Source organism: Leucopleurus acutus (genome assembly GCF_964270905.1).
Source record: "Leucopleurus acutus genome assembly, chromosome: 17".
Lineage (NCBI taxonomy): Eukaryota > Metazoa > Chordata > Mammalia > Artiodactyla > Delphinidae > Leucopleurus > Leucopleurus acutus.
Window position 1 is genome coordinate 6,238,051 of NC_139159.1, and position 23,581 is coordinate 6,261,631.

Consider the following 23,581-nt stretch of genomic DNA (forward strand, 5'->3'; position numbering starts at 1 on the left):
CCTGGTCCGGGAAGATCCCACATGCTGCGGAGCATCTAAGCCCGTGTGCCACAACTACAGGACCTGTGCTCTAGAGCCCGTGAGCCACAACTAGCCCACGTGCAGCAATGAAGACCCCATGCAGCCAAAAATAAATAAAGTGCTACTCCCGTGAACACAGGAGCAGTAAGAGAGTGAAACAGCCTTATTGTTGATATGGAGAAAGTCTCAGGGGTCTGGACAGAAGATCAAATCAGCCACAACATTCCCTTAAGCTAAAGCCTAATCCAGAGCAAGGCCCTCTTCAATACTATGAAGGTTGAGAGAGGTAAGGAAGCTGCAGAAGAAGTCTGGAGCCAGCAGAGGTTGGTTCATGAGGTTTAAGGGAAGAAGCCGTCTTCATAACATCAAAGTGCAAAGTGAAGCAGCAAGTGCTGATGCAGAAGCTGCAGCAAGTTATCCAGAAGATCCAGCTAAGATATTCATGAAGGTGGCTGCACTAAACAACAGATTTTCAATGTAGAAGAAACAGCCCTATATTGGAAGAAGGTGCCATGTAGGCCTTTCATAGCTAGAGAGGAGAAGTCAATGCCTGGCTTCAAAGCTTCGAAGGACAGGCTGACCCTCTTCTGTTAGGATGATGAGTTCTTCTTATGGATGAGCAAAGAAAGTGGTATCTTGGGATGGAATCTACTCCTGGCGAAGATACTGTGAAGGTTATTGAAGTGACAACAAAGAATTTAGAATATATACACTTAGTCGATATAGCAGTGGCAGGATTTGAGAGAACTGACTCCAGTTTTCAAAGAAGTGGAAACCATCAGATGATAATTCGAACTTTTTAGCAATAAAGTATTTTTTAATTAAGGTATGTACTTTTTTTAGATATAATGCTATTGCACACTTAATAGACTAAAATATAGTGTAAAAACATAACTTTTATATGCACTGGGAAAACAAAAAATTCATGTGACTTGCTTTATTGGGGAGATCTGGAGCCAAACCTGCAATATCTCCAAGAGGTGCCTATATAAAAGATATTAGGAAAGGAAACCACATTAGAAATTTAGCTTAAAACAAATTTTCTGTAAAAGAATTTTGTTCATCTTGAGCCACAACTAAATAAGTTTAGTTTTCTTCGTATGAAAAATAACCTATGTAGGAGATAATTCCATGATAATATTATTAATAAATTTAATTATTAATAAATTTAATAAATAGCAAGATTAAAAAATCTTTAATGAATTTTATGAAGTGTGCAGGAGATTTTTGAGTGAATAATTATTTTGCTTTTTCTAAGAAATGAATAATGAACAAAATTGTTGCATCTTATCAGTAGGTAAATGCTTTAAACATTCGGAATATTTAAAAATTTAAAACATACAAATTCACACTTTTATTTCTGAAAGATGAATCATTTCAATATTATCAAATGTTATAATATGTTCTTAGTATTTGTAGTACAAGGAAAAAGTTAAATATAATTTACATATAAATACATAAAGAACTATCAATAAAAATATTATAGCTGATAACTCCAGCACTTAAAATATTTTAAAAGAAATTATTCTTTTCATAGGTGCATATTTAGTAATATCAGAAAAAAACTGCCTTTTATGAAAAAAACTTCCAATTAATATGAAATCTAATGATAGACAAGATCATTGAAACCTGACACAGACATTAGAGTTTCCAGCAAAAATAAAACCTAAAGAGAATATATTAAAACCATCTTTAATGGTCTCAGGACATCGAGATCGTCATTTTAAAAACCATGAATACTAGATATAAGGGAAGCTGAAAACATTTTCTTTTTATTAGAAGGCATGATATAATCCTTTAAAATATCCTTTATAATATACATCTACACCCGTAGGGCCCCATATCTGGTCAAAAAGTCATGCAGTTTCACTAAAACGTGAATGTGTACGTTTTGCATAACTGTTGGGTGGCTTTTATAAAAATAAAGCAGTTTCCTTAGGAAAAAAAAGAAATTTTGCCAATTGGAATATCTTCATTCTGGAAAAAAAAAAAAAAAGACTTTCCTCTGAAAATAATGAAGTTCAGTCCGTGGCTATATGAACATTCACTGACTTACTGAAGTGAAAACAAATAATTGTGCTTCTAGGAACTAGTTTTTTTTTCACTTGCAGGGTCTGAAATAGCTTCTGCAAACCATCAACAAGATGTTAAGATTCACAAGCAAGCACCGGTGAACAGAACTGGACCTGCTGCATCCATTCTACCACCACTAAACAAGTCTGTCCAAAGGGACTGGTAAATCATGGTGCTCTGCAGTCTTGTAACAGCATCTGGGGTCCTCTTTTCCAAGCATATGTTCACAGATGTTTGAATTTATATCTAAACTCAATATCATTTAATGGTGGTAAAACGCCCAGGCCTGCACGGGACTGGTCCAAAGGGGGACATTGAACACAGCTCTCCACAAACTCCAGTTCAAAATAGGAAAGCATCAGAATCAAAAATTGCTTAATTTCCTGGACAGCAAATAATCTTCCAGGACATATAGTTGCTCCTGACCCAAAGGGCATGTAGTAGTACTTTAACTTGAGTCCATTACTATAGAAGGTGCTCCTTGTCTTTCCATTTTCATCAAGATAGCGATCATATTTAAATGTCTGCAATAAAGATACAAAGAAAACAAATGTGTAAGCTAGTTTAAAAGGAATTTATCTTTTTCTTAACCTGGAAGTTCCAAAGAGTAATTTTCTTTTTTAATCCAATCTATGAGTAATTTAGCAAATACCCCACCTCGAATCAGAAAGTAATAAGAAACGGGAACTTAAGGAGAACTGGTGGGAAAGGGAAACCTTTATACCTCCTATCCCGCCTGGCAACTAGCTCCTCTCTCTGTTAGGCAGAATTAGAAAGAAGGATTCAAATCAGGAGCTTAGAGGAGTCAGTTTATTAGCCCCTAATTCCCTGGATTTGGGAGCAGGCACTTTTTATTTTATTTTGTTTTGTTTTTTGTTTTTTTTTTGCGGTACGCGGGCCTCTCACTGTTGTGGCCTCTCCCGTTGCGAAGCACAGGCTCGGGACGCGCAGGCTCAGCGGCCATGGCTCACGTGCTCCGCCGCTCCACGGCATGTGGGATCTTCCCGGACCGGGGCACGAACCCGTGTCCCCTGCATCGGCAGGCGGACTCTCAACCACTGCGCCACCAGGGAAGCCCGGGAGCAGCCACTTTTTAAAGAAGAAGAAAGGCAGCAGCTTTATTAACACAACTGCAGACATAATCTAGCAGAGATTATGTGATGACCAATACCAGGGATAAAAATTAAAATTTCAAGCTGTCATCCAAATTCTCCAAATTAGATAAATATTTGACATTAATAAAAGAGACAGTCCCTGTGGTTTCAATGATCAAATGAATTCTGCAATGGTAAATTTCTTCTTTATTTCAATCTGGGTAGACATCACCTGGATACTGAAAAAAAAAAATTTTTTTTCTGGATTCGGAACTTTGATGAACAGTCACTTACCAAAGGGTCTGGGTAGATTTCTGGGTCTAAATGCATTAACTGCGGATAAAGAGCTATGATGTCATCTTTGCGGATATTATAGGAACTGTCCTGGAGGTGCAAAGTGAAATCCTCCTTAGCAGTCCGGATGTTCAGCGAAGCACTGGAAAGCCTCAGAGACTCCTTGATGATACTGTCTAAAGATTTTAAAAGGAAGAAAGGAGGAGAGGGAAGGGAGAAGGAAGAACAATGTATTTTTAAAGGCCATGTAATGTAGAGTCTGAAATACTTCTAGCAGCCTATAACACAAACCTAAAGAGACTGTGGGAAGCTGGCCAGATAAAAATTTCTCAAACTTTTTCTGTGCTGTGATCAATGATTCATTCGTGTCTGAATGTATTTTTAATCTGACAGTCTGAGTTAATAATCTTTTGGTAAAGATATGATTTTCTTGGTCATCAATGGGAGCTAGACTTTCATAATTTTATGGAAAAATAATCTTATTTCTACAAGACACTAGACATCTAATACAATTGGAAAAAAATCAGTAAATCACTTTCATGTGAATTATTCAAAGTTTATCACTTTTGAGATTTAACATACTAACACTTTTACATAGAAATAATTTTCCAGATGTTTAATGCAGCTTCACTTCGGTGTTTACAAGAACCCATTTTTATCATTACACTATCTGATGTTGTGTGAGTATGCCCTGCATTCTGGTAAGGACATAGAGGGGTACAAAGAACACGCTGAGGATAGCTGAAATATATGATGAGGAAGTCTCGCCTGACCTTCCAGTCTCTGTCCTTCTAATTGTCATGCTTTAAGTGCTCCTCACATGACTGTGCATCAAATCATAGCACGTTAGTAATTTATTTCACAAGTGAGAAAATAAGACCCCCAAAAGTGAAATGACATGTCCGTGGTTTCTACGGCAGGGCAGAGTCCCACGTGGAGCTTGTGCTCCTTCTCGTCCCTTCCGCTAAGACACACTGCCCCTGAAAGCATACATTGGTTTATTTCCTCTAGAGAAACATAACAAAAACAAAGAGAAAACTCTTTCTTACTCTAAAAATATGGTACTTTTGTATTTCTATAAAATCCAGAGAAGCAAACATTTTTTTCAATGAAATAACCTTCCACCCCACCACCCAACCCATGCAGCTAATTGTGGTTTCATGATGGTACTTTTTCCCCTTTCATTTCATGAAAATGAGTAGCCCATTAACTATAAGATTGCTGGTAAGAGCAGTAACAAATGAGGCAGAGCAGGGCAGCACAGAGAGGAGGTTGAAAGCGCAGAGTCAAGAGCTCCACGTTATTGCTGCCATTGGCTCCACCATCCAATCCCAGGCAGTGACTTAACCTCTCAGTGCCCATTTCCTCACTTGTTATATACAAATATTGAGTTGGCCAAAAAAGTTCGGGTTTTTCCGAACAAGTAAGTAAGTATGCAACAAGTAAGTGCGTGATGTGTACTGACAATTCCTGTTAGGAGGATGCAGTAGATGACATGTAACAACACAGCAAACACACCTAGCACGGGCATGTCATCCAGTTGTATCCGGTTCAAATAAATTGGATTGTCTTCAAAGCTAATTTTTTGACCAGCGTTCTCTAGCATTTTATTCACTTCTTCAGTGGCCGCTTTCATTGCCTCCGGGTTCCTATGAAAGGTTAAGAGAAAAGAAAAGATGTACAGAACAGTTTTTTCTCTGCCAAAAGGTCTGCAAACAAATAGGCGTTTCCCCTTCTTTTAACCAGGTGGTCAAGATACAAAGAAGGTGGGAAAGGGACATTTCCATTTATTTTTTACTCTTTTATAGTTGTGTTTTAAGTCCTTGGATGTTAGCAAGAACTGTTGCCTTAAAAGTGTCCCGTGGGCTTCCCTGGTGGCGCAGTGGTTGAGAATCCACTGGCCAATGCAGGGGACACCTGTTCGAGCCCTGGTCCGGGAAGATCCCACATGCCGCGGAGCAACTAAACCTGCGAGCCACAACTACTGAGCCCTCATGCTGCAACTACTGAAGCCTGCGTGCCTAGAGCCCGTGCTCCGCAGCAAGAGAAGCCACCGCAATGAGAAGCCCGTGCACCACAATGAAGAGTAGCCCCCCGCTCGCCGCAACTAGAGAAAGCCTGCGCGCAGCAACGAAGACCCAATGCAGCCAAAAATAAATAAATTTATTAAAAATAAAAGGGTCCTGCTACATAGAAGTAAAACTTTGACCAGACTTTTATAAATAAATGTTTCTAATAAGGATTAAATGGTTAAATTAGTCATATGCATGGCAATTGAGAGAAAATTGCATCCAAGATAACAATTCTAAAGTACTGGCTAAAATGCCAAAGAAAATTTAAATTTACTCTTAACATGCATGTGATTCCATGTAGAACACCTTTTCCATTTATATAATAATTTATTGTTCTAACACTTGACTGGTGAAATGAATGCTACTTCAGTTTAGTGCATTGACGTTTACCGGATCCTCAGTGCCTTGGTAATGTAGCCATATAACATGATCACAGTAAACTGAGTCTCAGAAACGCTTGACCGGTAAATCTTTGCGTGCTTATCGTGAAATGTCTACTCTTACCTATAGGATAGAAAACTGATGTTGTAACCTCACTGTAAATATGTGAATTTATTTCCAGAAAGAGCTTTCTCAAGTAAAAACTTTGGAAGGCATTTAAACTTTGAGAAAGATTAGTAATGGTATTTTGTATCTGAAATCGTTTAAAATTTTTTTTATATTAAAGACATAAAATTATCAGCCTTCAATGGAACTTTGGCATTCTCAATCCTATGGAATAATAATTTTGTGTCTATGTGACACAATTTTGTGTCTATGTGACACTCAACATCCAATTGAACTGGAATAATTCAATAAACCATTTGAATGTCAAATTCCCAAAAGACTATCACTCTGGGAAGACATCACGTTATGCAAAATATATGTTACAGACAGGGTTTTTTTAATATACAGTTTTAAAAGGCAAACTCTAGCTAAATCCCATCAATAATAATATATTATGATTCTTATTCATAGCTATCAGAGTTGGTCGAATAGTATGACAGCCATCACTGACAGTGAGAAAACAGTTAATGCACAGATGAATAAGATATAGGCACTGTTCTTTTCACTGACAATACGTCAGCAATCACATAAGGATATTTTTATGATTATAAAGACCAAATTCATGGACTTTAAGAGGTGTCATGAAGAACAGCTTGGAGTTAAGAGCAAGGGCTCTGGTGCAGACTGCCTACATTGACCCTGTACCAGCACGTTCCTTTCCCTGGGAAGGTCTCTGCTTCTACAAGATGTGTTTACCAGTCACAGCTGTTTTTGGAGGGTTGGATGAGCTGATACACGTTAAACTTTTACAAGAGTAAATACCACATTCTTGATTGACAGTATGAGAAGGTACCACGTCTTTTTTTTTTAGTTAAAATGGTTCAATTTCTGCTTTCACCTAAAATGAAGAAATGGATAATTTGCTAATTACCTAATCATTTGAAATAAGCTCCAGAAAGTCGCTGGAATGGTGTTTGCTTGTGAGGCCCAGAGGACGGCGAGGAACGACTTGGCTTTCTCCGTGTCGTCCAAGGTGGAGAGCGTGTCATTCAGAAACCTGACCAGTTCCGAGATGTGGTCTCTCTTTCTGAGTTTCTGGAGCCGCAAGCCCTCCGCCAGTTTCTCCCGGGCGTAGTGGCCTGTCTTGAACACGTGAATGGGGAAGCCTGCTACCAGGGCTGGAAAGATTTTGTCAAATTGCTTGAAGTGGTCCAGGTGATTTAGAATGAGTGCTTTCTGTGCATCTTGCCCTGAGAGATCTTTGCCAAAGAGGGTGAAATACCCAGCTTCGAACATCACTCGATAGCAAAAGGCATACATCCCCTCTGACATCCAGGTGGGCGTCTTGGGCTTGGGAACCACCTGGGGTCTCAGGACAAGTTGGAGGTTTTCCATCATGGCTTCTGTGAGGGAATTCAAGGCATCGCCCTGCAGAGTCTTGATGATAGTTTTACTTATGTTGTCGGTGGTATTTCCATCACTGGGGTCAATACGTCTGTGTCCAAATGCCTGACCGTAAATGAAATGTGTGAAAAAAGAAATTAAACCTGACCTAGGACTAATAAATGTCTGAAACACAGATTAGATGCTTTCATGATTCTCTACTTGTTAAAACAAAAAAAAGGAAAACCGGCCTTCCCACATGCAATTTCATAGCATTTTACAAACGGCCAAATCATGCCCTTCTCTCAAGGCCAAGTGTGAATCCCAGATTATCAGTGACACTTCCCTCACAATCACTCTGGTCTTCTATTTCTTATTTTTCTTATGCTTCTGCATTTATTTTCCCATTAATTTGGTACTAATCAAGAATGTTTTTAATCATTAGTTCTCTTTTATATTCTTTGTAGATGTATCTTAACCAGACTTTAAGCTACTTAGTAGCGGAGACCAGTTCTAATATTTCTTTGCAGAGACTCAATATTGATTAATTTTTTCCTATAAAAGAGCCTCTTAGATCTCATCTAGGTGATGCCAAAATATCTAGTCAATTCCTTAACAAAATTAAACAATTGTGTGGCATGAGTGTGGTAAAACACTTGTTGAACATTAAGTTTCCAACTTATACTCTGGGTCTTGTGTAGAAATTGTTGACATGAGTGAGTTTGTACCTGTCTTATTCATACCATGCCATCCGGTTCAGTAAAACATTTAATTTTTATTTCACCCTCATAAGCTGATTAAGAAATGACAAAGCTATACCGATTTTGACTTTTTAAATGATTAATACCAAGAGATTATGTCTAATTTGGTTTATTGTGTTTCTAAGAATCTCCATGTAAGGGGAACTCTCTTCAGCATCTCCGGCTTTACATCTGAGTGTGTCAAAATGATTAAATAGATTGACATAGAAAAAGGTAGAAAATAAAAAAGCCTAATGCTATATAAATGCAAACCTGGTTACCTTTGCAGAAGCAGTGAAGTGAAATTTTTTCCAATCAAAGTATTTTCCATGATACAGCACTTTATGGTATAACAAGGGATTGGTGATGAAGTGGACATAGTTTCCCATTAGTTTGCAGGTGAAAACATGACCATGTTTCCTTTGATTTGCTCTGAGGAACTCAAGAGGATTGGCACCAAACTGCAGAGCACAGCCCAGATATGGAATCAACCCATTCTCCAGAGGTGGTTCACCCATTTGCCTGCAAGACACAAAGAGATGGTAAGATGGAAAATTGCACATTGTTCTTTATTTATATTTATTTACATTAAATTTTTTACCGCTGACTTCAAACCTCAAAACACTATAGTTTATTGATACTTTTTTGGTTGGTGGGGCCCTGCTCCTTTACTAAAATAATGAGTTATTAACCTAGTAACATGATATGTTGGTGAAAATGATAGCTAAATCCATCCATCCATCCATGCATGCACTCGGCAAACACTGAATGTCTAATATGTGATCCTCACTGTTCCCAGTGATAAGGATAAAAGGATCAACCAGGCCAACAAGACTTTCCCTATCAGTGTAGAGATGAAACTACATTCTAGTGTTTATATTTTTTCTAAGCGTCGTTTGCCTAAGTATCTCAAAATGTTTCATCTGATTGTTTTCTCTAAAGATATAGAATCCTGAATGACAAAAAGGATTGCAGAATTGAAGTTTTCAAAATCTTCATAGTTTAAATATATTATTATTCTGTAATGATAGTTGCAGAGGGGAATCTTTGAGAAATTAACACATTATAAAGTGAAATTGAGTAAGGTAAGTATTGACATGGTTATTGATTATAATTCAGTGCTCTTTGATGCTATCTTCAATGTTTTTATTTGAGAATATAAACATTTATTTTCCAACATAAACCACTATCCCTCTTGGTAGAATAACATAGCATAAAGTAATTCTTTTTATTTTCATAGTTTGCAGATAAGTGGTTTAATTAAAACTAGAAATGACCAGTCCTGGTAGTTAATATTAAAATACCATAAAGGGCAAAAACAAACAAACTAAAAAACCTGTAAAAGGTAGACAACACAGCAATCTACATGGCTGAAGATATGCTGTGGGTAATTCTGTCTTTGGGGGATTGACAAAGCAGAGAATATTTACATACCCCCCCCCCGATACTCTTTGAGGAAATCAGAAGTTAAATAAACCATGGCCCTGTATCTGATTCTGTTTGTATTTCTTGAACCGATTATAAATGATACATACAAATAAAAGGGGTGTCTCATACATTTAACAGTTTCCCAGTTCGCCATGGTTGACGATCACTAATAAGAAAATAGTAATTGAATGATCAATACAGGCTCTATACACTTTCCCAGCTTAGACTGAGTGTATACAGTGCACAAGAACTAGCTGAAAGAAGAACATTTAGTCAGAGCATCTATTTAATCCACATGACAGGAATTGCAGATCCACTTACCACTTATATCCTTACTAATCCAGACTTTCTCTTTATATGCACACATAAACACACACACAGAGATCTCATAAAATTTCTGTCAGTGATGTTTAACAAGTTTGTCCATTTTTACATTACCACTAGTATATGTCAATACTAAAAAGGAAACTTTGCCATTCTATCTTTTGTGAGCTATAATAAAAAAGATACTTTCAAAATTTTAAATTAAAAGTTTTTACTTTAAAAAAATTAAGGAAGAAAATGCTAGCGTATGTAAGTACAGAAAACCAACTTTATGGTATAACAGTGAAGGCAAAAGAACATTAAATGAATGAACAAAAATGCAGTTTAAAAGTAAAGCTTTCCTTACCTTCTCCTCGTTCCAAGGAGAAGCCACCAACAACAGCACACCGCTATAACAATCCCCCAGATCAAAGAGACACTCATCATTTTGCAAATCTAATGCAAAACCTCTGAGGAGGAGAGTCTGTGATGAGAAAGGTAAGGGTGTAACAGCACAGACTCCAGCTCGACTTTTATATATGGTAAGACGCTTCACTTGAGGGATCAAAGCAAACAATTAACTATCCTATTAGGAAAAAAAAAAACAACTGGCCTTGAACTAAGTCCACGGGTATCAGAAGAGGTTCCAAAACAATCAGAAACCTGCAATACTTGATAAGTTGAAGGTCTCTCAAACATATGTTGACTTAACATTCAGACCTGGGAATGACGGCTAATATTACAAATTTAGTATGCTTATAAAAAGAACAAGTAAACCTGTTCAGGATGAACATACCCAATAAGAGGTAAATATATAAGAGGTAAAATATGATAACATAAAGAAAAACTTAAAGAAAACTAAGCATAAGTTATCATTAAGCTAATGATTTGATCTTGTTACATTTAAGAAGAAATCAATTTAAATGATTCATGAGAAATACAGCAGTCAAGTTCAAAGGAAAGAGAACTGGATGAAATGTTTCTGCTGCTTCATGTTTCAGCACTTTTACAAAATCATAGGTATTTTACTATATATAGTAACGTTACTTACCTAACATCCTCAAGAAAGTATCCCACGTAAATGCATCTTCCAATTAGACATAGTTTATTTTAAAACATCAAAATTTTATTAACCATTTTATTCTAATTGAAAATGTTTACTAATTTTTCTAATTGTTAAAGGAATACAACTTCATTTCAAATAATTTAAGACTAACTGAAACATATCTTGATAGAAAGTCAATTCGTAATTTACCTCCTCAACGACTGCCCACCCAGAGGTAACAACTGTTAACTTTTTGGTATATATCCTTCCAAACTTTATTTCTATACACACTTATATAGTAATTGAGCACCTATTCTGTGCCAAGGACTCTTCAAAGGTATTCTGGTTACAGGTTTTAATAAGATGGACTTATTCCCTGCTCTAATGAAGACACTATTTCAGTAGGTAGACAGATAATAAAATTTAAGACTTATGAATAAAATAAAACAAGGTGTAGAGAGTTACCAGGGAATAAGAGCAACTGCAGGTATGCTGATGTGCTCCTCTGAGATCTGAATGACAAGAGGGGATTGGCCAACTCAAAACCAGAAGGAAGAGAGATTACCAAATGCAAAAGTCCTGAGTTAAGGATGAACTTGTTCTATCTAAGAACCAGAAGGGAGGTAGGATTGGTCAGAGCAGAGTAAATGAGGGGAAACTTGGTTAAGATATAAGACCAGAAGACAGGCAAGAGCTAGGTCATATATAGGGACACCTGACAGTAGGGAGAGAGATTTTGGAGGGCAGCAGGTCAAAACACTATCTTCAACTGCACAGATTGCTGTGTTGTCAGGTTAACAATTGAACTTGAGCCAGAAGATGGGGAGAAAAGTCAGGGGTGGAAATAGGTGTCCCAAGTCATCAGCATTTGGATTGCATTTAGAGCCCAAAGACCTTATTAGATCACCTAGGGAGAAAATAAAGCCCAAGAAAAGAATAGAATTTAACACCAGACCCCAGAGCAGCCCATTTCTCGAGGTTAGTCAGAGAGCGGCTGAAGAGGAGATGGGTAAGGAAGGATCCGGAAGAAAACCGAGAGAATACAGTGTCGCAGGAAGCAAGAGGAGGAGGTACTTGAAGGAAGATGAGACACTTTCTGCATCACATGCTACTTTGAGGTCAAGGAAGATGGCAAAGAAATGACCTCTGGATTTGACAACATGGAGATAGTTGGTGAGTCACACATAAACATGTGCAAAGATGGGGTTCTATTAAAGACTTTTTTATAGCACGAAAAAAATGACTATCATATTGTGGATGTTTCCCATGACAATACATATATATGTATTATATATGTATCTGTATAGATCTCTTCATTTTTTTCTGTGTGTATAGTCTTCCATTGACTAAATGTACTATAATTTAGTTAACCGATTCCCTACTGGTGAGCTTTTGGTTTGTTTCTGGTTTTTGGCTACAGAATCCATAGGTTCATTTCATCCTTTTTTGTCTCCTTAAACAGAGACCACAAATATTTTTTCATGGGTGATTTGTAATCATAATTATGAATATCAGTCATTGTGTGTCAGTAGGTAGACTTCTCAATCCATTTAGATTTTTTTAGGGCATTGTGCGCACTAAATATACTTAGGCTGATGTGCTGTTTTGAATTACTATGCCTGAGTTCTATATGACTCATTAAAAGCAGAACCTTTAGGTGGCCTGTCACAGCAGGATACCACAGTAAGAGAAAACACCAATCTAAGAGCCAGACAGTTTAACCCTTTGGAGTCATCTCTCAAGCAAACAAATGGAAACAAACAAACAAGTGAAAAAAGGGTACATGGGAACTCTAGGAATTACCTGCAACTTCCCGTGCATCTATAATTTTGTCAAAATTAAAAGATTTTCAAAATGGTAAAGAAGTACGTTCACGACTCCAAGAAAATGTCCTTAAGCCTTGTCTTCCCCACCCCCTCTCAGAACACCACAAACACCTTTCGAATATAGCCTGGATTCCCCTTACCCTCATGTATTCTTTCTACTCCTTCCCTCACTATCCCTCTTCCAGACAACAAAAGCCCAGGATGCACACACACCCAGTTTTCTTTAGTGGGATGAGGACAAGCAGAGGCATGAATATTCATATTTTTCTTGTTTACATACGGTTTATGCCTTCCTTCTAGGGACGTCACTTCTCGTTACTGTCCCACGTCCACACATGGCTTCTAGCACACCCCTGACATGCAGCCTCTCATCTGAAGAGTGGGGATTCGGATGCTGGTTACAGTTGTCACAACTATTAAAAGCCTGCAAGGAAGTACCTGCAGGGTTTCCTGATGAGTCACGTGCATCGAGTTTCTCGCTTGGATACTATGACATCTCAATGTGTTTAGCACAGTGATTGGTGAAATGTCGGGAAATAAACATGCCAGCTGAGTTGGAAAGTCATTTGCTTTTTTATTCTCTGCTATGTTTCAAACTGTGACGTTTTATTACACACACATGCTGAGCACCTACTACGCGTATCGAGCACTGCGTCAACACTGGGAACACAGTAGGAAACAAGAAAGCTGTGAGCTCTGACCTGTGGGGTTTCTACAGCAGCAGGGGAAAAAGTATGTGCCCTGATACAGAAGGAATATGTTATAGTTGCCAGAAGGCCTGGCATGAACCGAGTTTATTTAAACACTCTAATCCCTCCGGAGTCTGTCAATTTCCTCTGTATTTGTAGAGTAGTGAAGGGTCCACACCGACGTGCCGAGGAAGAAGTTCTGGGCCTCAGAGAATATAGGGCCCGAGTCCCACTCACCATCCCCATGAACAGATACATACAAAACATGGGAACTCAAACTAGAGGAACAGAAAGTAGAAAGAACTGCTCAAGCTATCTGCTTATGGAACCTGATGGTACACAGGTGGTTTCTATTCAGAAATGCAGTAAACATAGTTTACACATGTGTGATGGCTCTAAATAAAGTGAGCTGTGAATATGGTCAAACAATTGAGTCAACCAGTTGTTTTCCTGAATTCACAAGTGAAACCAACTTAACAGTGGACCGTAGATCACCTCAATTAATGCAAAGCTTTGTGCTTTCCAGGAGCATCACGGGGCTCCCGTGGACCAAGGCTCCTCCCATGGACCCCGTGGATCAGGGCAGGTCAGTGGGAGAACAAAGTGGAAAGGGCTGGGGGGGAGGCCTTGTTATGATTAATTTGAAGCTTTAGGAACTGCTGTGTCTATTCACACGTCTTCAACTATTTTTTATGAAAAAACCAGTTTTTTTATGGCATATACAGAATATCTTATTCTCAAATATTGTTTTGAACTTTAAACACATGGTGTCAAGGTTGTAAATGCCTGGTGTATCTAAATGTGTCCATTGAACAAACACAGTTTCACGGGACTAGAGAATAAGAAGGTGTTGATAAGTTCTGTTTCAGAGAATCATAATTTTTACATTAGTTTTGAGGTTTTCACTTTTTAAAGCTTCTGACATATATTTCCTACTTGGTTAAAATAACCAACTCAGTTAGGCAGGGAAGGTATTTTAGCTATTGTAGAGATGAGGAAATAGAGGCATGAAGGTTTAGTGGCTAATGTCACACAGCTTGACATGGTTCAGATGATCAAGGGAGTGGAAGCTGGGATTAAACCGGGTTTGCATCTTGGCCCTGCCACTAAGTATACACCTTAGCACAAGAGGCTGTCCTCCCCAAGTCTTTGCTTTGTTACCTGTAAAATGGGGATGATCACGGTGCCTGACTCATAATGTAGATGTTGAGATGCAATCAGGCCATGGTGTAAAATGTTTCCCCGAGGGCTGGGCACAATCTATGGTCAAAAATGTTCTTTGTCATTCGTAAGTGTCAAATCCAGGACACAACCCCATATCTGAAGCTCAGGGTCCCTCCGTTACAGCTCAGAACCTCACAAGAATTTCGGTGGAGCCAACAGGCACCTGACTACAGATTTAGGAAAGAGTAAGCACGCCATCTATACGTTCAGATATAAAGTTCATCTGTCAAACATGTTCTGAACACCAAGCATGTGAAAGGCGCTGTTAGGGGGAGATGGATGGATTATCCAGCAAATATTTCATTCATTTATTCATTCATTCATTCATGTTAACTTAGCACCCACTTGACGTAAAGCATTTTTTAGGTGCTGGAGATACAGAGGTAGATAAGACAGGCAGACTCAAGGGGACACAGCCAATCACTAGGAGAACAACTCCACTATTTAATTTCTGATAAAGCATCATTTATATTATCAGAAAAGGTCAGGCAATGCATCAGTGTTTGTGCCAAGATCTTCACATGCTTGCTCGTGTAACCCACATGGTGGCACTAGGAGATGCACACACAGTTGCCTCCACTCACGGGTGGCTTCCTGCTGTGAAGTTCGGGCTCCAAGCCCCTGCCACGCCATACCACAGGGGACTGCCTGTCCCCAAGTTAAAGCAGGCCTGGGGGCTACATTCAAAGGCTAATGGTGGCTTTGCTGTTAAGGCTCACCTTAATCTGAGCCTTCCGGAGCTTATCCAGGAAGCTCAACTGGACAGAGAAAAGATGTGAGGACAGTGGTCCTTGGACCCACTGGGCCCAGCCCAGCTCCCCAGGAGGGTGAGAGACCTCAGGGAGAGAGAGAAAGAATGAAGCAGCCAGTCGGGGGGTTGCTGAGGCTTTTTCCACTTTTTACTGGTTATAAATAGTGCTGCTACCAACACTCACACTCGAGTTTTCATGTGCACATACGTTTCACATGTCCTGAGTGTAGAGCTAAGAGTGGGTTTGCTGGGTCATATGGTGACTCTAATGAAAGCAAGGGTAGTCATCAGTGGATCCACTGAACGGTAACTTGCTTAAGAAATAATGAACTGTAACGGGCCTTCCCTGATCAAGCTTGATTTAATTGTCTTCCAAGGGTCACGTAGCCTAAACAAGTTGCTTGCCGGAGTTGTTTTTCAGGAACTTGGACTCAGCTGTGTCCAGTCTGAGCTTGAGCCGGCTAAGACTGGTCAAGACCCCCCCCGACCCTCCAGCTGCGCGCACTCAAATATCTGATCGGTGCCGTTTTGACCTCAGAGAGCCCAACACTCCACTCCCAGAAGAGGCATCCCATGGAGAAGCACGTAGCTTAGTTGCACCTGCTCAGAACGAGGATTAACGCCCCCTTCCCTTATACCCAATCACGTTGCCCCACGTCTCCACGCTCACGCCCCACGCCTCAGCTCATTCCATAAATAGCCCAAGCCTTGGCGTCTTTGGGGTTGCGGTTTGCCTGCGTGGCTGTCTGGTGAAGAAGTCCTTTCTCTGCAGCAAGCCTCAGCGTCTGGGCGTTTGGCTTGCGTGCTGTGGGCGAGTGAGCCTGGTTCCGTAACGCTATGTTTTAATTTTTTCGGACAGACTGTTTCCCGAAGTGGCTGCATTGTTTTACGTTCCCACCAGCAAGGTAAGAGGGTTCCAGTTTTTCCATGTCCTTGTCAACAGTTACTTTTGTCTTTATGTTTGTAATGACGGCCATCCTATTTGGTGTGAAATAATAGCTCATTGTGGGTTTGATTTGCATTTCCCTAATGACCAAAAATGTTAAGCATCTTTTTATGTGGTTGTTGGGCCTTTGTAAATCTTTGGAGGATGTGTATCAGATATGATTTTCAAATATTTCCTCCTGTTCTGCGGGTTGTCTTTTTCACTTTCTTGTTCATATCTTTGGACGCACAAAGGTTTTCAATTTTGTTGAAGTCCAATTTACCTGTTTTTATTTTTGTTTTTGTTTTTGTTTGCGGTATGTGGGCCTTTCACTGTTGTAGCCTTTCCCGTTGCGGAGCACAGGTTCCGGACACGCAGGCTCAGCGGCCATGGCTCCCGGGCCCAGCCGCTCCGCGGCGTGTGGGATCCTGCAGGACCGGGGCACGAACCTACGTCCCCTGCATCGGCAAGCGGACTCTCAACCACTGCGCCACCAAGGAAGCCCCTGTCTTTTTATTGTTTATTTTACGTGTCTAAGGACCACTGCCAAATCCAAGGTCATGAACACATAACATTTATGTTTTCTCCTAAAGAGTTTTATAGTTTTAGCGCTTATATTTAGGTAATTGATCCATTTTGTGTTTAACTTTTGTATATGGTATGAGGTTGGGGGTCCAACTTCACTGTTTTGTACGTGGATATTCAGTTGTCCAGCACTGTTTGTGGAAATGAATGTTCTACTGAAATCTCTCGGCACCCTTTTTGAAAAACCAATTGACCATATAGGTAAGGGTTTATTTCTGGCGTCTTTTCTTCCCTTTGATCTTTAGGTCTATCCCTATGCCAGCACCCAAGTCTTTTACTGTAGGCTCTCTCGTTGCGGAGCACAGGCTCCGGACGCGCAGGCTCAGCGGCCGTGGCTCACGGGCCCAGCCGCTCCACGGCATGTGGGATTCTCCCTGACCGGGGCACAAACCCGCGTCGCTTGCATCAGTAGGCAGACTCTCAACCACTGCGCCACCAGGGAAGCCCCCGCTTTGTTCTTTTTGAAGATGTTTTGGATATTCTGTATCTCTTACATTTGCATATGAATTTTAGAACTAAGTTGTAAATTACTACAAAAAAAAACTGATTTTTTTTTTTTTTTTTTTTTTTTTTTGCGGTACGCGGGCCTCTCACTGTTGTGGCCTCTCCCGTTGCGGAGCACAGGCTCCGGACGCGCAGGCTCAGTGGCCGCGGCTCACGGGCCCAGCCGCTCCGCGGCACGTGGGATCTTCCCAGACCAGGGCACGAACCCGTGTCCCCTGCATTGGCAGGCGGACTCTCAACCACTGCGCCACCAGGAAAGCCCCAAACTGGAATTTTGATAGGGATTGCATTCACTCTGATCAATTTGGAGAGTATTATCATCTTACCAATATTAAGTCTTCTGAGCCATTAAAATGGGATGTCTTTCCATTTATTTCGGTCTTCTTTAAATTTCTTTCAGTGATGTTTTGTAGTTTTCAGTTTACAAATCTTCCACTTTTTAATTTATTCCTAAGTTATTTTATTCTTATGCTATTGACAAGGAATTTTTTCTCAGTTTCATGTACAAATTGTTCATTGTTAGTATATAGAAATAAGCTGATTTGGGGGTGGTGTTTTTGCATTTTCTGAACTGGTTTATTAGCTCTAAGGTTTTTTTGGTGGGTTCTTTAGGCTTTTTTTTTTTTTTTTTTTTTTTTTGCGGTACGCGGGCCTCTCACTGCTGTGGCCTCCCCCGCCGCGGGGCGCAGGCCCAGCGGCCACGGCTCAGGGCCCAGCCGCTTCGCGGCACGCGGGATCCTCCCAGACTGGGGCACGAACCCGCGTCCCCTGCATCGGCAGGCGGACTCCCAACCACCGCGCCACCAGGGAAGGCCTAGGCTTTTCAATGTACAAGATAATGTTTTCTGAAAATAGTTTTCCTTTCAAATATGTATGTCATTTCTTGCCCTGATGCCCTGGATATAATTTCCAGTACAGTGTTGAGTAGAAATGTTAAGAGCAGATGCACTTGTTCTGTTCCTGATCTAAGGGGAGAAACTTTTATTCTTCCACCATTAAGTATGATGTTGGCTGTGGATTTTTCTTAGATACCCTTTATCGTGTTAAGGAAGTGCCCTTCTATTTCTAGCTTTTTTAGTGTTTTTTTATCATGAAAGGGTGTTGGTCTTGGGACTCATCCTCTTTTATATGCATACTTTTTCTGCATCTATTGAGATAATCATGAGGTTTCTGTCCTTATTGTATTAATATGATGTATGTCATTAATTGATTTTTTGTACGTTGGACCACCTGTGCATTCTAGGGATAAATCCCACTTAGTAATGGTGTATAATGCTTTTCATATGTTGCTATATGTAGTTTGCTAGTAGTTTTTTTGTTTTGTTTTGTTTTTGCGGTACGCGGGCCTCTCACTGTTGTGGCCTCTCCTGCGGAGCACAGGCTCCGGACGCGCAGGCTCAGCGGCCATGGCTCACGGGCCCAGCCGCTCCGCGGCATGTGGGATCTTCCCGCACCGGGGCACGAACCCGTGTCTCCTGCATCGGCAGGCGGACTCTCAACCACTGCGCCACCAGGGAAGCCCAGTTTGCTAGTATTTTGTTGAGAGTTTTTACATCTCTCTTCATAAGGAATATTGGTCTGTAGTTAATTTTACTTGTAATAACTTTATATCTGATTTTGGTATCGGAATGAGAAAGTGATCTCTCCTAATTTGTGAAGAATTGGTGTTATTTCTTATTTAAATGTTTGGTAGAACTCAGCAATGAAGCTGTCTGGTTCTGGGCTTTTCACGAATTTTTTTTTTTAATTTCAACTTCAATATTTCTCTTGTTAAAGTTCTATTCAAATTTGTATTTCTTCCTGCGTCAACTTAGATAGTTTGTGTCTTTCTGGAATGTGTCTGCTTCGTTTGGGTTATCTAATTTTCTTGCATACAATTGCTCTTATCATTCCATTTTTTTAAAAATTTCTGTAATGTTGGTAGTAATGTCTCCTATTCTTCACTTTAGTAAATTGAGTCTCCTTTCTGTCAGTCTAGCTAAAGATTTTTCAGTTTTTTCCTTTTCAAAAGAACCAACTTTTGGTTTTGTTGACTGTATCTGTTTTCTATTCTCAATTTCATTTATTTCTGCTCTGATACTTATTTTCTTCTTGCTGCTTGACTTGGGTTTATCTCGCTCTTATTTTTCTAGGTTCTTAAGATGAAAGGTTATTAGTTTGAAATCTTTTTAATATATGCAGTTGTAAGTTTCTCTGTAAGCACTGCTTTTGCCACATTAATTTTGGTATTTTTTTATTCATCTCAAAGTACCAATATTTTCTACTTTGTTTTCTTCTTGATCCATTAGTTAAGAGTGTGTTGTTTAACTTCCACATATTTGTGAATTTCCCAAATCTCTTTGTTATTGAATTCTAATTTCATCCCATCATGATTAGAGAACATACTTTGTAGGATTTCAAATCTTTAAATTTATTGAGACTTGTTTTCTCACCTAACATATATCTGTCCCAGAGAATGTTCCACATAGACTTGAGAGGATGTTGTACTCGGCTGTTGTTGTGTGACATGTCCTATATGTTAGACACGTCAAGTCTAGTTTGCTTATACTGTTGTTCAAGTATTCTATCCCTGTTGGCCTCCTATCTAGTTCTGTTATTGAAAGTTAGGCAATTCTACAAAAATAGAGGCTTTAATACCTATTTCTCTCTCCAGTTCCGTCAGTTTTGCTTCATGTATTTTGGGGCTCTGTTGTTAAGTGAATATTAAGTGAATATATACCTATAATTTCTTGATTAACCCTTTTATCATCCTAAAATGTCTCTAGCAATAATGTTTCTTACATGTGCTTGATTTTTCTCCTACTAATGTGTATTTTAGGAAATATTAAACATGTTACAACCATAGCACAAACCAGAAGGTAATATGAAGTTAAATTTTTGTTGTATTAGAGTTCATTTATTACTTTTTTTGCTAATGTATATTTGTGCTAGAAATCTGATTCTGCGTCATGTTTTAAAAACTTAATGCTTATATCTCCCTCTAGTGGACAGCCATATACACTGACACTTCCTCTAGTTACAGAAACTAGAAGCAACCCACCCTAACACTTACTGATGGAACCATGAACTAGAATCCTAGAAAGCACTGTATAAACCCAACTCATAGAAACAGAGCCCAGTCTTGCACCCCACACTTTGGAGCCACCAAAACCTAGGCTTGTGGAACCTCCATTCCGTTGTTATAAGCCAAGGCACTGGTGTTCTCAAAACAAGGTGGCAAGCCCAGGAAGGTGCAGGACCCTGGAGAAGCTCTGAACCCAGAGACACCAGGACGAGTCCACGTGAGCTTTTCTTTTTTGGTAGCATGCGGACAGAGATGAGAAACCCAGCAGTGGGTCAGGTTGCCAGTCACAGCTGCTGGTTGACTCACGCTGACCACACGGTTGTTTTGCCAGGCGGTGGTGCTGGATCTCTACGTAATGTGCTTCCCCTGTGACTGTCTTCAAGATTTTTCCCTTAACTTTGGTTCTCAGCAGTTTGGCAGTGATGTTTTTAGGGGTTTTTGTCTTTCTTGAATCTGGCTTGTGTTTTCATTGATTTTGGAAAATTCTTGCCTGTTATATCTTCAAGGATTCTTCTGCCCCTTTCTCTTTTTCTGGGACTCCAATTACATGTATGTTAGTTTGTTATCCCACAGTTACTCCTTATTGTTTTTCTCTTCGTGTTTGTGTGATTCCTACTGACCGACTTTCAAGTTTATTGATTCTTCTGTAGTTTCCAGGCTGCTAGTAAGCTTACTTAAGAAATTCTTCATCTCTGATCCCATGTTTGTTTGTTTCTATCATTTCCACTTGACTGTTTTATGGTTTCCATCTTTCTAATGAAATTCCCCATCTGTTAATGCCCACTGTCCATTTATTCCACTAGATCTTTTAACATTTTAATCATCGTTATTTTAAATTCCCTGTCAGTTCTAACATCATGGTCATCTCTGAGTCTGGATCTGTTGAATGCTTTATTTCTTGAAGATGGTTTGATTTTTCTTACTTTTTGTAGAATCCATCTATGCTGAGATTTAAGTTCATCAATGTTAGGTAGCAGGAAATAAAAACTCATCGTGAGAATCTGTACTGGGGACTGTGGTTTAATAGGAAGTCTTGAATGTTTCTGGTCAAGAGCTGACTCTGGTTGAATATATGACTGAGGCAGAAAATGGAAAATCAGAATCGTGAGGGAGAACTGGAATTTCCGATTTGTGCAAGCTAGAGCACGCAACCAAGGCACAGATAGCCAGGAGCCCCGGAAGGCTGCATCCTAAGACAGAGTTAACAAGAAAAATATCGCTTAGACATTTAAACAGAAGATTTTTTTTGTCTAGTATTTTAGGGGTTTTAGTGGAAAGGAGGAATTCAAGAGGTTAGCAGTAAAGTTGCTCTGATAATTGTTGATGTGCTGTGTGCTCCCCAGAGGACGGAAGGATGAGGGGTTTTCTTCCCTCACCTGAAACCAAATCGGGGTTTCAAAGAACTACTCCGGGAGCTTGTCATGTGCCCCTGGCATTTGGACGACACAGCTAATAGACTTGCTGGAGCCACGAGAGTGAGAGGAGAGAGACCTTCATAGGAAGTAGCCTCTACCGCCAGAATTGGGCAGAGGGAGTCTCTGGTTTAGTCATCTTGAAAAGGACACACCCAAAAGGATGGTCCGGGGGAGACGAGGGAGACGGCTCCAGAAGGAAGGATGTACGTGGGATGAAAGTTCAAAAAGCAGGAGCTGAGGGCGGGTTACAAAATAAGGGCTTGCTGGTAGGAGGTCCCCCAAGGACAGGGGCGCTAAGCCTATACCGAGCGGACCATCGGAGAAAGCACCGAAATAGACGTTGGAGACCAGATGACAGCCGCTCCAGCTTCTAAGCTCCACCCACAACTCTACTTTCCTGGAGGGCGGGCGGGACCAGAGGCTGTACTAAACCTCAGGCCTCCAGTGCAGGGGCTGGTCAGGGAGGAGACAGAAGATGGTCGAAGCCCCTCCCTTTCTCACTGCAGGTTTCCAAGCTCAAGGCAGACATTATCAGCTGGAGGGGAGAGGCTGAAACTGCACCTAAAGAAATCAAACTTTGAAAATAATCTGCGCGTCAGACAAGGGGAACTGTGGGATCTGCCCGCAACCCTCGGCTGTTCAGGGGAAAAAATGAGCTACTTTAAACTATCATCCCTAATAAACAGAGCTGCTTCAGTAAGCCAGTTCAGTACGTTTCTCTGGGTAATCATTTAATCTAAATTTCCAACTGTGTTAATAGAGATGTACCTAGTGGGCTTTTTTAATATATATAACATTAAAAATCTCGGGCTTCCCTGGTGGCGCAGTGGTTGGGAGTCCGCCTGCCGATGTAGGGGACGCGGGTTCGTGCCCCGGTCCGGGAAGATCCCACATGCCGCGGAGCGGCTGGGCCCGTGAGTCACGGCCGCTGGGCCTGCGCGTCCGGAGCCTGTGCTCCGCAACGGGAGAGGCCACAACAGTGAGAGGCCCGCGTACTGAAGGAGGAAAGAAAAAAAAAAATCTCTATGCCTGTACTTACATCTCTTTCTTGTTTCTACTGTTGTTTACATGTATCTTTCTTCTTGATCAGATTTATCTATTGTAGTGAGTTTTTCAAATAACAAACTTCTGATATTGGTCAAATCTATGTTTTTGTTTCCTGTTTCATTTCTGCTTTTATATTGATTCCTTCTGTTTTTTGGGGGGTTATTTGAAATACTTTGCCTGTCTTCCTGAATTATATGCCTAGTTCATTTTCAATCTTTCTAGTTTTTTAATGTCTGTTTTTAAGGCTATATTTTCATTGAATGCTATTTTAACACTTCTTAAATTCTTAATCAAAGCTTGCAGAAACACCCTTTTCCTTTTACAGTATTCAAGTAAATTTTTTTTCATAAGGCAGTGAGATTCAGAATGCCAAGAGACAGGCTTCAGATGAAATAGTTTTTCAAGACAGTCCCATTTATTTTTCACTTAAGATCATTAAGAAATTGAATATTCTTTGCTGTGATTTCCCAACCATCTTATATTTAGACTTCTCCAACATCGTTTCAGAGTTGTGTACAGTGAAGAAACTCCCCTTTTTATTTCTTTTTATGTCTTGGGAGAGACACAAACAGGAGAGACCTTCACAGACCAACTCTGTGAAAGAGCCTGGTC

The 23,581-nt window shown here is 40.0% G+C and overlaps 1 protein-coding gene across 1 annotated transcript; it reads right to left on the reverse strand.

The window, feature by feature from the left end:
* Nucleotides 1–1,276: 1,276 nt before the first annotated feature.
* Nucleotides 1,277–10,419, reverse strand: CYP7A1 (cytochrome P450 family 7 subfamily A member 1). The gene is made up of 6 exons (XM_082858342.1): nt 10,262–10,419; nt 8,445–8,685; nt 6,972–7,549; nt 5,001–5,131; nt 3,483–3,658; nt 1,277–2,618 (listed from the first exon to the last, which is right to left on the reverse strand). The coding sequence occupies exons 1-6, from the start codon at nt 10,339–10,341 to the stop codon at nt 2,319–2,321; spliced, it is 1,506 nt and encodes a 501-aa protein (XP_082714468.1). The 5' UTR covers nt 10,342–10,419; the 3' UTR covers nt 1,277–2,318.
* Nucleotides 10,420–23,581: the final 13,162 nt, after the last annotated feature.